The sequence below is a fragment of the Marmota monax genome, unplaced genomic scaffold (genome assembly GCF_021218885.2).
Source record: "Marmota monax isolate L192 unplaced genomic scaffold, Marmota_monax_Labrador192_F-V1.1 WCK01_AAM20220418_F8-fsc00265, whole genome shotgun sequence".
Classification (NCBI taxonomy): Eukaryota; Metazoa; Chordata; class Mammalia; order Rodentia; family Sciuridae; genus Marmota; species Marmota monax.
In genome coordinates, this window is record NW_026694808.1 from 1,369,279 (window position 1) to 1,383,713 (window position 14,435).

Below are 14,435 nucleotides of genomic sequence, written 5' to 3' on the forward strand. Positions count from 1 at the left end.
AAGCAGGAGTTTCCATACTCATATCAAATAAAGTAGATTTCAAGCAAAAGTTAATCAAAAGGGATAAAGATGCTCATTTCATACTGCTTAAGGGAACCAAACATCAACAAGACATAACAGTTATAAATATATATGCCCCAAACAATGGAGCATCTACATTCATCAATCAAACTCTTCTCAAGTTCAAGAGTCAAACAGACCACAACACAATAATTCTGGGTGACTTTAACACACCTCTTTCACCACTGCACAGATCTTCCAAACAAAAGCTGAACAAAGAAACTATAGAACTCAATAATACAGTCAATAACTTAGAATATATATATATATATATATATATATATATATATATATATATATATATTATAGAGAGAGTATATTATCCATCAATGAGCAAATACACTTTCTTCTCAGCAGTACATGGATCCTTCTCTAAAATATACCATTTATTATTCCACAAAGAAACTCTTAGTAAATACAAAAAAATTAGAGATACTATCCTTCATTCTATCAGACCACAATGGAATGAAATTAGAAATCAATAATAAAATAAAAAATAAAAGATACTCCAATACCTGAAGACTAAATAATATGCTATTGAATGAACAATGGGTTACAAATGATATCAAGGAAAAGATTAAAAATTCTTAGAGGTAAAATAAAATACTGATACAACATATCAAAGTTTCTGATACACTACTAAGGTAGTTCTAAGAGAAAAGTTCATTGCATGGAGTTAATTCCTTCAAAGAAGAAAAAGTCAACAAATAAATGACCTAACATTACATCTCAAAGCCCTAGAAAAAGAAGAACAAATCAATGTCCAAAGTAGTAAAGAAAGGAAATAATTAAAATCAGAGTTGAAATCAATGAAATTGAAAAAAAAAACAACTGAAAAAACTGACAAAACAAAAAGTTGGTTCTTTGTAAAAATAAATAAAGTTGATAAATCATTAGCCATGCTAATAAAGAGGAGAGAGAAAACTGAAACTACCAACATCTGTGATGAAAAAGGAAATCAGCATGGACACTACAAAAATACAGAACATAATTAGAAATTATTTTGAAAATCTGTATTCCAAAAAAATAAAAAATATCGAAGGCATCAACAAATTTCTAGAGTCATATGATATGCCTAAACTAAATCAGGATGATATACACAATTTAAACAGATTAATTTCAAGCAACAAAATAGAGGACACCATCAGAAGTCTACCAACCAAGAAAAGCCCAGGTCCAGAAGGATACACAGCTGAGTTCTACAAAACTTTTAAAGAAGAACTAACACAACACTCCTCAAACTATTTCATGAAATAGAAAAGGAGGGAACACTTCCAAACACATTCTATGAAGCCAATATCACCTTGATTCCAAAGTCAGACAAAGACACATCAAAGAAAGAAAACTCCAGACAAATATCTCTATGAATATAGATGCAAAAATTCTCAATAAAATTCTGGCAAATCAAATACAAAAACATATCAAAAAGATATTGTACCACGATTAAGTAGGGTTCATCCCAGGGATGCAAGATTGGTACAACATACAAAAATCAATAAATGTAACTTATCATATCAATAGATTCCAAGATAAAAATCATACAATCATCTCAATAGATGCAGATAAAGCATCTGACAAAATATAGCACTCCTTCATGTTCAAAACACTAGAAAAACTAGGGATATCAGGAACATATCTCAATATTGTAAAAGCTATCTGTGCTAAGCCCCAGGTCAACATCATTCTAAATGGAGAAAAAATTGAAAGCACTCCCTCCAAAAAGTGGAACAAGACAGGGATGCCCTCTTTCACCACTTCTTATTTAACATAGTTCTAGAAACTCTAGCCAGAGCAATTAAACAGACAAAAGAAATTAAAGGGATACGGATAGGAAAAGAAGAACTCAAATTATCACTATTTGCTGACAATGTGATTCTATACCTAAAAGACCTAAAAACTTCCACCAGAAATATTCTAGAACTAATAAATGAATTCAGCAAAGTAGCAGGACATTAAAAACAACACCCGTAAACCAGAGGTATTTCTGTACATCAGTGACAAATCCTCAGAAAGAGAAACTAGGAAAACTACCCCATTTACAATAGCCTCAAAAAAATTGGGAATTAATGAAAGAGGAGAAAGAACTCTACAACGAAAATTACCAAACACTAAAGAAAGAAATTGAGAAGACCTTAGAAGATGGAAAGATCTACCTTATCCTTGGATAGGCAGAATTAATATTGTCAAAATGACATACTGCCAAAAGCTCTATACAGATTCAATGCAATCCAAATCAAAATCCCAATGACATTCCTCATAGAAATTAGAGAAAAAATCATGAAATACATCAGGAAAAATAAGAAACTCAGAATAGCCAAAGCAATCCTTACCAAGAAGAGTGAAGCTGGTGGCATTATTATTCCAGACCGTAAACTATACTACAGAGCATTAGTAACAAAAACAGCATGGTATTGGCACCAAAATAGACCAGTAGATCAGTGGTACAAAATAGAAGACACAGAGGCAAACCCACATAATTACAGTTACCTCATATTAGACAAAGGCACCAAAAACATATATTGGAGAAAAGATAGCCTCTTCAACATATGGTGCTAGGAAACCTGGAAATCCGCGTGTAACAAGATAAAACCTCTATCTCTCACCATCCACAAAACTCAACTCAAAGTGGATTAAGGACCTAGGAATTAAACCAGAGACCTTGCGCCTAATGGGAAAAAAAAGTATATCCAAATCTCCATCATGTGGGATTAGGCCCCACCTTCCTTAATAAGACTCCTATAGCACAAGAATTAAAGCCAAGAATAAATAAATGGGATGGATTCAAGCTAAAAATCTTCTTCTCAGCAAAAGAAACAATCAGTGAGGTGAATAGAGAGCCTACAGAATGGGATCAAACCTTTACCACAAGTACATCAGATAGAGCACTAATCTCTAGGATATGTAAAGCACTCAAAAACCTTAACACACACACACACACACAAAAAAAAAAAAAACACAAAAAAAACTACCAAATAATCCAATCAATAAATGGGCCAAGGAACTGAACAGATACTTCTCAGAAGAGCATATACAATCAATCAACAAATATATGAAAAAATATTTAACATCTTTAGCAATTAGAGAAATGCAAATCAAAACTACTCTAAGATTTCACCTGACTCCACTCAGAATGGCAGCTATCAAAAATACAAACAACAATAAGTGTTGGTGAGGATGTGGGGAAAAGGCACTCATACATTGCTGGTGGGACTGAAAATTGGTACAACCAATCTGGAAAACATTATGGAGATTCCTTGGAAAACTTGGAATGGAACCACCATTTGACCCAGCTATCCCACTCCTCTGTTTATACCCAAAGGACTTAAAAATAGCACACTACAGTGATGCAGCCACATCAATGTTTATAGCAGCATGATTCACAATAGCTAAACTGTGGAATCAATACAGATGCCCTTCAGTAGATGAATGGATAGGGAAACTTTGGTATATATACACAATGGAATATTACTCACATTAAAAGAGAATAACATCATGGCATTTGCAGGTAAATGGATAGAGTTGGAGAATATAATATTAAATGAAGTAAACCAATCCCCCAAAAAAGCAAAGGCTGAATGTTTTCTTTGATATGAGGATACCAACTCTTAATGGCGATGGGTGGAGAGCATGGGAGGAATGGAGGAACTTTAGATAGGACAAAGGGGAGGAAGAAGAAGGGAGGGGGCATGGGAGTAAGAAAAACAGTGGAATAAGTTAGACATCAGTACCCTAAGTACATGTATGAAGACACAAAGGGTGTGAAAATACTTTGTGTACAACCAGTGACTTGAAAAATTGTGTTCTATATGTGTAATACGAAATGAATTGCATTCTGCCATCGTGTATAACAAATTAGAATAAACAAATAATTTAATTTAAAAAAAAAGAAAACCAATTGGAGGAAGGTCAATTAGGCAAAGAGTTTCCTTCTCTCAATACCAAAGATGGCTTCTAGATGAGGGGAGATATTGTCACTCTTGAGTAGTTGTAATAACAATTCCTTTTTATTTTTCAGATTCTGATGCTCTGATGTCTGGGGCCCTGTTTACATTGGAGGTTCTTCCTCCCCCGACCACCTGGGTTCGCCTGTTGCTAGAGATAGTAACTATCTTTCTGGTAAGTGCATCTTTCATATACAAATCAGCCAATGCAGAGTCTATACCCCCAACCACCTTCCTTATCTGGCTCTTACACTCCAGGCCACTGACTACCTGTCCCAATGACACCAGGACAAGGTAGGTATCAGAAAACTCAACAGTCCCTATGACTCAGAAACCACTGAAATTTGTACTCAAACTAGCCAATCCTAAATCAGTTTACTCACCTGTCTCTTCCCATGAAAACCACAATAAGGGCTTTTGGCCATGTTTTCCCCTCACTCCCTCTGCCTCTGATTGACCCCAGAGCTTCCCTGTGCAGCCATCTGTGGCGTGGTGTGTCTCTCTTGGGAACTGTGAGCATCAAACTGTCTTTTCAATTGCAATTGTCTCCTAATCAGTTGGCCTCAAGATGTCTGAATAATAATAAAACTTCTGATGGTCTGTAGCTGCAGCAGTCTGAAGAATGCTCTCAGCTATAACTTAAAATGGGTGAAACCATATTTTTAAAGCTTTCTGAGGACAAACACCCTTCTGCAATGTAAACTGGTTTGAAAAATATTTAAGTGGTTTCAGTGATGTGCTATTTAGTAAAAAATTACTTCCTTTAGTAAAAGGAAGACATTATTGTACAACACTTTCCTGGGAGTACTTCTCACACACAACACACAACACACATGTGACACAAAATCCTAAAATGGGGAATCTTAAAAAATTATAGGACCTAAAAACAGCATACTACAGGGACACAGCCAATCAATGTTTATAGCAGCACAATTCACAAGAGCTAAACTGTGGAGCTAACCTAGATGTCATTCAATGGATGAATGGATAAAAAAAAAGTGGCATTTATACACAATGGAATATTACTCGGCACTAAAAAAAGAATAAGATCATGGCATTTGCAGGGAAATGGATGGCATTAGAGCAGATTATGCTAAGTGAAGTTAGCCACCCCCCCCCCCGCAAAAAAAAAAAAAAACAAAAAACAAATGCCGAATGTCTAAGGGGGGTGACTCAAAATGGGGTAGGGAGGGAGAGCGTGGGAGGAAGATTACCTCTAGATAGGGAATAGGGGTGGGAGGGAAAGGGAGGGAGAAGGGGAATAGCATGGATGGTGAAAGGAGACCCTCATCATTATACAAAATACATGTATGAAGATGTGAATTTGGTGTCAACTGATATGATATATTATAAATTGTGGTATAAAGGTGTATTAAGAATTGTAATGCAAAAATAATAAAAATGAGAGCTCATGTATAATGGCATAATTTGGCATGAACATACTTTATATACAGAGTTAAGAAAAATTGTGCTGTGAATGGATAATTATGATTGTAATGCACTCCACTATAGTCATGTATGTAAGAAATAGAAAAAAAAATATGTCTTAGAAAAGTCACTGTGATTGGCTATGTCTGGATTTTGCCCCAGGAGAGCTTCCTAGAAGTCCTGAGCTGATTGAGCTTGATGTTCCAACATTGTCACATCTCTACTTTCTGTTTGATTGTTAAGAGCTTTTCCCTTAAAACGTGTGGGGCTACTAAGGGTCAGAATGACTTTCCCCCCTCCAGGCCCCTTCTGCCTCAGCTTGGGCTCAGCCTACTTTTAATTTGTGGATCACTGGGTAGACACTGTTAGAGACTTTTTAACAGCCCACGGTCAGAAAACGGACTCCTTTATATGCATAGGATAAACAACTATAAGACAGATGGCCAGAATTCGGTGGCTCCCTGATAACCATACACTTCCCCAACTCTGCAATTCTACTATAGCCAACCTTGCTACCAGAAGAAATGCCAACCAATAGAATCTGTCTGTGATGGTCAGATCTTGGAAATTCACATGAATGATATAAAACAGTCAATGTTTTTATGCCTTCTATGCAATTTTCTTTGGTTGTCTCTGTACCCATAGAAAAGACTGAGAAATTTGGAAGTCCCAGGAGATCACACCTGATTTCAATCCTAATGATTGAAATCATCATCTGTATTCACTCTGTAAGCTACAAACCCTGCTTTTCCATTGTCAGCACACAGTCTGAATACTAGGACTAGAATGCAATCAAGCACAAATCGCAGCGTCTGGACATGAAAATCTGTTTTGAAAGAGAAATGGTCATAAACGAAGAGCTGATTTACCAATTCAGAACTCTCTTACATCTTGGCCGATGGAAAAAAATTAAGAACCAAACTTGTCCTGGCTTGACTAGTCAGCTAATTACGCACTGTGAGCCATAATGCAGTTGTGTTTTATGATGCTACCCTTCTGAAAAATGCATCACAACTTAGAACTGGGATAGCAGTTGACATATCCCCACAGGACAAAGAACAAGTCAGCTACAAAAATGCAAAACCATTTACTCGATTAGCAAAAGTAATGCCTTTTCTGGAAAACTTCTGGACCTCCTTCTTCAAGAAATCAGAAACCAGGAACACAGAAAAGTGGAAGGCCAATGAATATAAACAAGATCCAAGAAGTTTCATCTGAATTAAACAACATAAACTCATTACTTATCCAAAGAAGGAGTGACTACTTACCAACACCTTGTCTTGATTTTACTTTCCCAAATCCAAACCATGAGAAATCTGAAAACCACAACAAAACAAAAAATAAACTTCGAAAGAGAAGTGTAAACCAGAGACAGTCGCTGTCCTTAGTCAAAAAACTACCCTCCCGCCCCAAACGTAAAACACTAGGGACCAAGGATTCCTCTCAAACACCTGAAAACTAACCCTTGGATTTTTGTGTAAAGATTCATTTCTCATTTTGAGAATGTGGAAGTTCAAATCAGATAAGAGACGGCAGTTTGTCTTCAAGAAAAATAGCCCAAACCCAGGGTCCACAGCTCTGAGCTGTTTTCTTTCTTTCTCACTTTCTTTCTTCTCCCCAAGTGGAGAGATCACTGCCTAGTATTGAATCATCCAACAGGAAAGCTGAGGGAGTGAAGGCACACCACGCATTTGACAAATGCACTATGGTTCTGAGCCGCGGTGAAGTGGGAAAATAATGAGAGAAAACAGAGCCTTTCTGAAGCTGAGACAGACAGAAAAAAAAAAAAGAACACAAAATCCCACAGGAGAACTGACACATGGGCTGGATGAGGATTCAGGAAGAAGAGTGGGTCTTAATTCTACATGAATTCCCATTCCTGACTTGCTGCAAGACAGCAGCGGGCAGCAGGTCCATGCCTCTTACAAGACAAGGCCCCAGGAAGCATGTGGAAGACCCCTAGATGTCTGGAAGCTCTCCAGTGATAAAGCCCACTGAGATAGCTCTTTCTTGAGCATAGCTGTTCCCTTTCAGGTAATTTCCACTGGGTTTGAAGCTACTTCTGCACAGCAGGGAAATCCCTGGGTATGAGGTAGGTGAAGAGGATGCAGCCCAAATAAGTAACTATGTAAAGCTCTTGGGCTCTGCAGGGACTTTACAGGCAGTTAGGATAATAAGCTAGGTAGAAGAGAACCAGTTGAAGTCAAACAATGTGCGTAAAAACTCCTTACACACTTCAAATTGTTTTACAGAGTCACTGTCATGATTATTACTATTTTTTATTTTTCAAGAGGAAGTTTCAGCTTTGCTTTCCTGGTTTCCTACAACTTCAGCTCTCCAACCTCAAACCTTATTTTTGCTCTTGATTGATGTTCCTCTGAAAGCTTCCTTCCAGGTTTTGAAAGACCAGATGAAGGCCTGGCCTCAGTCCAAAACCAGACAAAGATTTCTTTGCACAGAAGCCCGTGAACTTTTTTTACTGGAGCTGAGTTTAGCTTTATAGGGTGGTGCCTATGTATTTGTTACTGACAACTAACCCTGTTCAAAATGGGGTGTACCTTCCCATTGCACTCCGGTTTTCTACATTTATTTAACTTACGTTTTGAAAATTAACCCATAGATTGAATTTATAATAGTAATTATTATTATTTACCATTACATTAATAAATATTAATAAAATAATAAAAACAACAATAAATTGTTACTTTTATTAATTTATTATAATTACTATGGAACTGTGGGTTGAACCCAGGAGCATTCTACCATTGAGCTACATTTCCAGCCCTTTTTATTTTTTATGTTAAGGCGGGGCCTCCCTAAATTGCTGAGGCTGGATTTCTACCTGTGATTCTCCTGCCTTAACTCCCTGAGTCTCTGGAATTACAAGTGTGCACCATATCCAGAAGATTGAAATCTTTTAAGATTGTTTTTATTACATGAGTACTTTTTTCAAAGTTATCTTCCATTTTACTGAAGACCCGCTGAAAGCCAATAGCAATCCCACCCAGGCTGCCTATTTCAGAGTATTTTCATTCATTATAATAAACAAACATGCAATGAACATCTTACACATCTAAAGTGGTCCCCACCCATTCTCAAAAATTATTCCAGTAGGATAAATCCTAGAGATGGAATAAGCATTCAAAGGGATGAATATTATTGCTAAAGTGGCTTTGTATCAGGTCTCATTTTCACCAACAGTGCGTGAGAGAGTAGAGGTATATTTTTGAGCTAAGGGTGAGTCTTTTCCTATTTCTACTCTGCATTGGTATGGCTCCACCTAACTGAGTAGAGACTTGACAAATATTCACCTCTCGTATGTTTTCCTTGAAACCATTCACACCCACCGCTCTCAGCTGGTGTTTTGCATGGGTGGAGAAAAGACAACTGCAGATAAGAAAAGCCCAAGAATTCTTCTCATTTATGCAGCCATTACAATATACCTAGTACCCCTATCCACCCCAGACCCTTCTCCCTTGGTCCTCAGCCACACTGGATAATAAAGTATCCTGTGCTCATCAACTAGGAACTGAGACTCAGAAAGGCTGATATACTTAGCAAAGATCAGCTTGTAGTGACCGAGCTCAGTCTTCTGATGCCAGATCAAGGGCTTTTTCAATTTTTCTTAGTTGCTTTTCCAGTGCTCCAGAGTAGCCAAAATTAACCATATTTTACAGTATTATAATTAGGGTTAACTTTATACATAGAAAAACACCCTAAGTAGTTATTCACTCCATTTATTTATTCAACAGACAGAGCAGAAGATTCAAAGGGAAACAAGCTACAGGGCCTGCCTCCAATGACTTTTGGGGGAAGATAAGCCATCTGAGAACTATATCCAGGGGGTGTGCAAGCTCAGAAGAGGAGCATCTATTCCAACCAAGAGGACAGGTGGGCACTCAAAAGCCAGTCCTATAACTTCTGGGGAACATCAGGATTCACCAAGAATGGGAAAGAGCAGAAAGGAGGAAGTAGAGAGTTCTCCACTCTTGATGGTTCAATTTTTACTGTGGTATATGAAAGTGATATTCATTCAGAAGAAACTATACTTCAAATATTGAATATGGATCTCTTGTCAGGCCAGTGATGTGTTGTACAACGCTCAGTGGAGATGCTGGGCAACAGCAGTGGGCCACAGCTCCTGGTTAGCCAGGTGAACACAGGAGTAAACAGCTGGTGCTCTACAGTGCACAGTGCTGCCAGCAGATATTTTTGGATATTGTATCTTGTGGTTTCATATCCCATCACTTCTTCAATATTTTAGATGAGACAATATCTTATGAAAAAATAGTTCTTATTCCTTAGTTGCTGAAGTATAGCTAGATGGTTTTGTCCAGCCATTAGCATGTTTGAGGTAATATGAGGTAGATGAGGCTAAGCTGTGATGTTGAGTAGGTTAGTTGTGTAAGTGCAACTTTCATGTACGATGTTTTCAACTTAAAATGGCTTTCAACTTAAAACCATTTTAAGTCGAAAGGACATAACCCCTTTGTAAATCAAGTGGTACCTGTATACCCTGTGAGTAGTCCAGTTATGGCTCAAGTGGGATGTGGTGAATGCATCAAGGGCCTGATGCAGCTGGAGAGGAAAAAACTGGGAAACACAAGCAAGGGCCAAGTCAAGAGTTTGCATTTCATAGGGAAAACTGTGATTTGGAGGCACACAAAAGCCCCATCCAGTCTTAGGCCAGGAAATCAAGATTAATTTAGGAAAAATTACTTTGGCTTCAGGGCAGAATCAGGGTTATAGGAGAGAAAAACTAAGGGCAAGAGACTGGTTATGAGGTTTTGAGAGAAATTAAGGCATGAGAGAATTGTGGCCTGAGATGGGTGGTCAGATTAGCAAGATGGCCTGGAGATCAGAATACCAGTTTAATGCCCAAAGTGGATTTTCCCCAGTTCTAGAGCCCAGAGGTGAATTAGAGCATAAAAGTAGATTGTGTTCCTAGAATTCATTTCTTGTTTGGGTACATTAAACACCTTTTTTTTTTTTGACAGACATGAATGAAGGAGCACCTAATTGAGGCCAACTTTTGCTAAAATTATTCCTTAGTTGCTGAAGTATAGCTAAGTTCTCTTTTTTTAAAAAAGGAGCAGGGTCATTTCATAGAAAAGAATACTATTTTCTGGACATTCCTCAGAGCACATGAAAAATTCAACAGGTCAGATGTAGAAGGGTCAAATTAGAAGATGCTAGTCACTCAACAGCTCTTTCTTGATACATCGAAGCTGTAGTCTTAAAACCTTAATACTAAATTTCATCAGCAAAATTTTCCCACAAGGCCAAAAAGAAACAATTTCTCAATTTCCTGTGATGTTGCCCCCATTGGGAGTAGAATCCTGCCAAACTTTCTTTTATTTTCTTCTTAATAAGAGACACTTTATTCACAGCAAATAAAGGGCTCCTTCAAAAGCAAATGTAGTTGCAGTGAGCTTAAAGAATCCCCTCCTTTCTGGTAACTCGAACTACAAAGATTCTAAATTATTAAATTAACCAATTAAATTCATCTCTTTTTTTAAAAAGCTCAACATTTTTCCTGACTGAGGAAGAGGAATGGGTGGGGGGCACATTAGCACGTTAACAACTCTAAGATGAAAGTGAAACTAAGTAAAATATATAGTGAAAAAAATTGCTTTTCAAATGTCTCTCAGAGGAAACAGAATTTAGGGAGTTGAAAAGAAATATTTATGATGGAAGCAAGAGAATCAGAGGAAGCGGCCAGAAACAGGCAAAATGGAAGAAACCTGACCTTCCCTATAGGTGCTGAGCCACACAAACATTAAACATGATATTTTGAAGCTCTAATCTCAAGAAGATGAAGTTTCCAGATTTTTTTTCTTAAGTTACAGACATATCACTTTAGTATGTGGAGAATAAAAAAAGTCAGCTTTCATTCCTTTTAACTCTGAAGAAATTAAAACTTGCTGCATACTCAAATGTGATTTCTTTATTAAGGTAAAATGTACCAACCTGTACCCCTCCCCCCAGAAAAGTGTCTCTAACTTTGTGACAGAAGCAAATGGGCAAAAAATGATTCACTAGCAGAAACATGCTTCACCTCCAACTTCTTATGGCCACACCTACTCCCTAGAGGACACTGGGACACTCTGAACTGCTTTGCTGAAGGGAGAGCTTGAACCAGGGTAGAGCCCAGAATGGACTCTTGGAGTGCTTGAGTTGATTGACTGTTACTTAAAAAAACTGGAATGACTGGTCATTGGAGTGGAGGAGAAATGAATGCAAAGGATCGCCTTGTTGACACTATAATCTTCCCCTTTCCCCACTGACACATAATCGGAATGAGTAATTGTTAGTTTCAAATTAATTCCAGCTCCTTAGGCCACAGAACTCTGTAGATTGGGGCCAAGTTTCCATTTCAATTTCATCTTAATCTGTTACTTAAGGACATAACTTTTATAAAAGAAAGTTCTATCTCTCTAGCCTAAGAAGAGGGCTTGCTTTGAGTTAAACTGGTTCTAGAAATCACAACATTAGGTTGGTTCTTCCCCACCAACCTTTATCTGACTTCCTCCCTTTGCTTTTCTCAAACTTCCAATGCAACTTAATTCCATCGTTCTTAAAAAAAAAATAATATTAACAGCTCCTATGTGACAAAGAAATGTGTGTATTACAGCTGAAACTGCTAGCTACACATTGAAATAATATATTTTCCTGGCCTACAGCTAGACTACATTCCTCAGCCTCCCTTCTAGTTGCAACCACACAACTAAATACTAGCCGGTGGAGGGTGAGCAGAGCAAAGGAGACCAGTCCAGCCTGTCATGACTTCCTGTGTGTACTGCCCGAGCCTCCTCCCCCTCAATCTGGCCAGAATGAAGACAACACCTGGACAGATTTGGAAGTTATGATCTGAAGATAGAATATGGCTGTTCCAAAGAATAACTAATTCTCTCAGTATCATTATGAGTATGGACTGATTAGAACATAACTTAAAAGTTATTATTTTAGGTCAGTGATATGAGAGACTTGTTGTCCAACTTTTATCCATATGCAAGAAGTAAACTATTGGTTTGGACCATTCTGCATGCTGGGACTTAATTTACTATGGTAGGGAACTTATCCTAAATAATACATATAGATAGACATAGATATCATGTATATGACCTTGAGTTGACCATGACTACTCAACACACTGCCATCAAATTATGAATTCAAAATTGTGTTTCTATACATATGAACATTTTTCTAGAGATAAAATACACAGATTTCATCTGAATTTTGAACTATCAAAATACATAAAGGTAGTTGTACAAATATATAACTGCATGTGTACTCTGTGTTTATATTCTGTTTAATATTGTTCTCTATCAACAGTTGAGCTTGGGTGCTGAGAAGCAATCGTTATTTCTCACCTAGATTCCTCCCTGTTTCTTCCTTGTCCGCCCCCCACCCCATCATATCTCTTTCCCACAGAGTTGCCAGAGCAATTGTTTTAAAATATAAATCAGATTATTGCATCCCCATGCTTAAAATCCTTTAAAGGTTTCTTGTTGCGTTTTCTATAAACTTCTTATCATCACTATAGAGTCTTGCATGACTTGGACAACTGACCATGTCACACCATTCCCTGCCTGATTCCCCATGAAACAGCCACAGCTACCTCTTTCCTATCCCACTCATTTTCTAGTTTTCATTGCATTTTCCCTGAATCTTCTTTTCTAACCCTTTTATCCCCTTTCTCAGCTTTTGGGTTTCAGGTCAAGTATCTAAGAAAATAGTAGATAGACTAATCAGAGTCTTTCTGAGCCCCTTTCTACTCAATTTTATACTTCACTTATCCTTCTCAGAACATATAAATATACAAATTATTTGATTTGTTTATTGACTCCATCCTTTGCTAGAATTGAGCACCAAGAAGTCTGTGACTACATTCAGCTGCTTGCCCTAGAAACAGACCCTGACTCAAGGCTTCAAGGAAAGATGACTTAGGCATCCCAAGAAACACTAGAAGACATGTAAAGAACTGATCTCAGGAGGAGAAAGAAGTCCATCATGAATGCATTATCCAGTGGCAAAGGATTACAGTCAAAATGCAGGTGCACCAAAGGTATTTGAACAAAATTACCTTTCAATTATGTGTAGAAGATGTATATGAAGCATAAAAATAAATTTTGTGTTTAGACTTGGTCCCATCTCCAAGGTGTGTATATATAATATATATACACATATATAATAAATATATGCATCTGAAATCTAAAAGATCCCTAACACTTCTGGTCCTGAGCATTTTGGAGAAGGAATACTTTTTGGAGAAGGATGTGGGTGGGGCACTGAAATTTGCTACAGGGATCTGATCTGTGTAGTTCACCACTATTTTCAGTGCCTACCACAAACGCTCAATAAATACTTTCACAATGAATGAGAAAAACAACTTTTAAAAATCATACCAATATAAAGTATAAAAATGTTTAATGAAATGCCAATGTGAAAACTGTACATTCAACATAAAACTATTAAATTTTACAAATGTGTTTGTGACCCTCCCCTGGAACTTCACTGGAGATAGTACAGTCACCCCTCTCTACCCACAAGTTTTGTATCCAAGGATTCAACTAAACAGTTCTGTATACTGAATATGTATAGATGTTTTTCTTATCCTTATTCAGAAAACAATTCAGTATAACAACTATTTACATTGTAGTCAGGTATTATAAGTAATCTAGAGATGACTTAACACACATGGGTGATATGCAAATCCCATGTTACTTTTATGCAAGGAACTTGAAGTATCCAAGGATTTGCGTATCCTCAGGGGCCTGGAACTAATCTCCCATGGATACAGAAAGATGATAGCATTTGTTTGTTTGTTTGTTTGTTTGTTTTTGAACCTAGGGGTGCTTAACCACTGAGCCACATCTCCAGCCCTTTTTATTTTTTAATTTGAGGTGGGGTTCTCACTAAGTTGCTTAGAGCCTTGCTAAGTTGCTGCAGCTGGTCTCAGACTTGCCATCCTCCTGCCTCAGCCACCTGAGTCCCTGGAATTAC

The 14,435-nt window shown here is 37.4% G+C and overlaps 1 protein-coding gene across 6 annotated transcripts in view; it reads right to left on the reverse strand.

Moving 5' to 3' along the window:
* Ntrk2 (neurotrophic receptor tyrosine kinase 2) overlaps positions 1-14,435 on the reverse strand; it is a 362,470-nt gene that overhangs the window by 170,766 nt on the left and 177,269 nt on the right. For 4 of the 6 annotated variants that reach the window (XM_058573106.1, XM_058573105.1, XM_046425927.2 and 1 more), the window contains one exon: positions 6,698-6,745. The exons of the other annotated variants lie outside the window; for them this stretch is intronic. In XM_058573106.1, the coding sequence (XP_058429089.1) occupies positions 6,698-6,745 (48 nt within the window). The remainder of the gene's footprint in view (positions 1-6,697; positions 6,746-14,435) is intronic. 6 annotated transcript variants of the gene reach the window in all.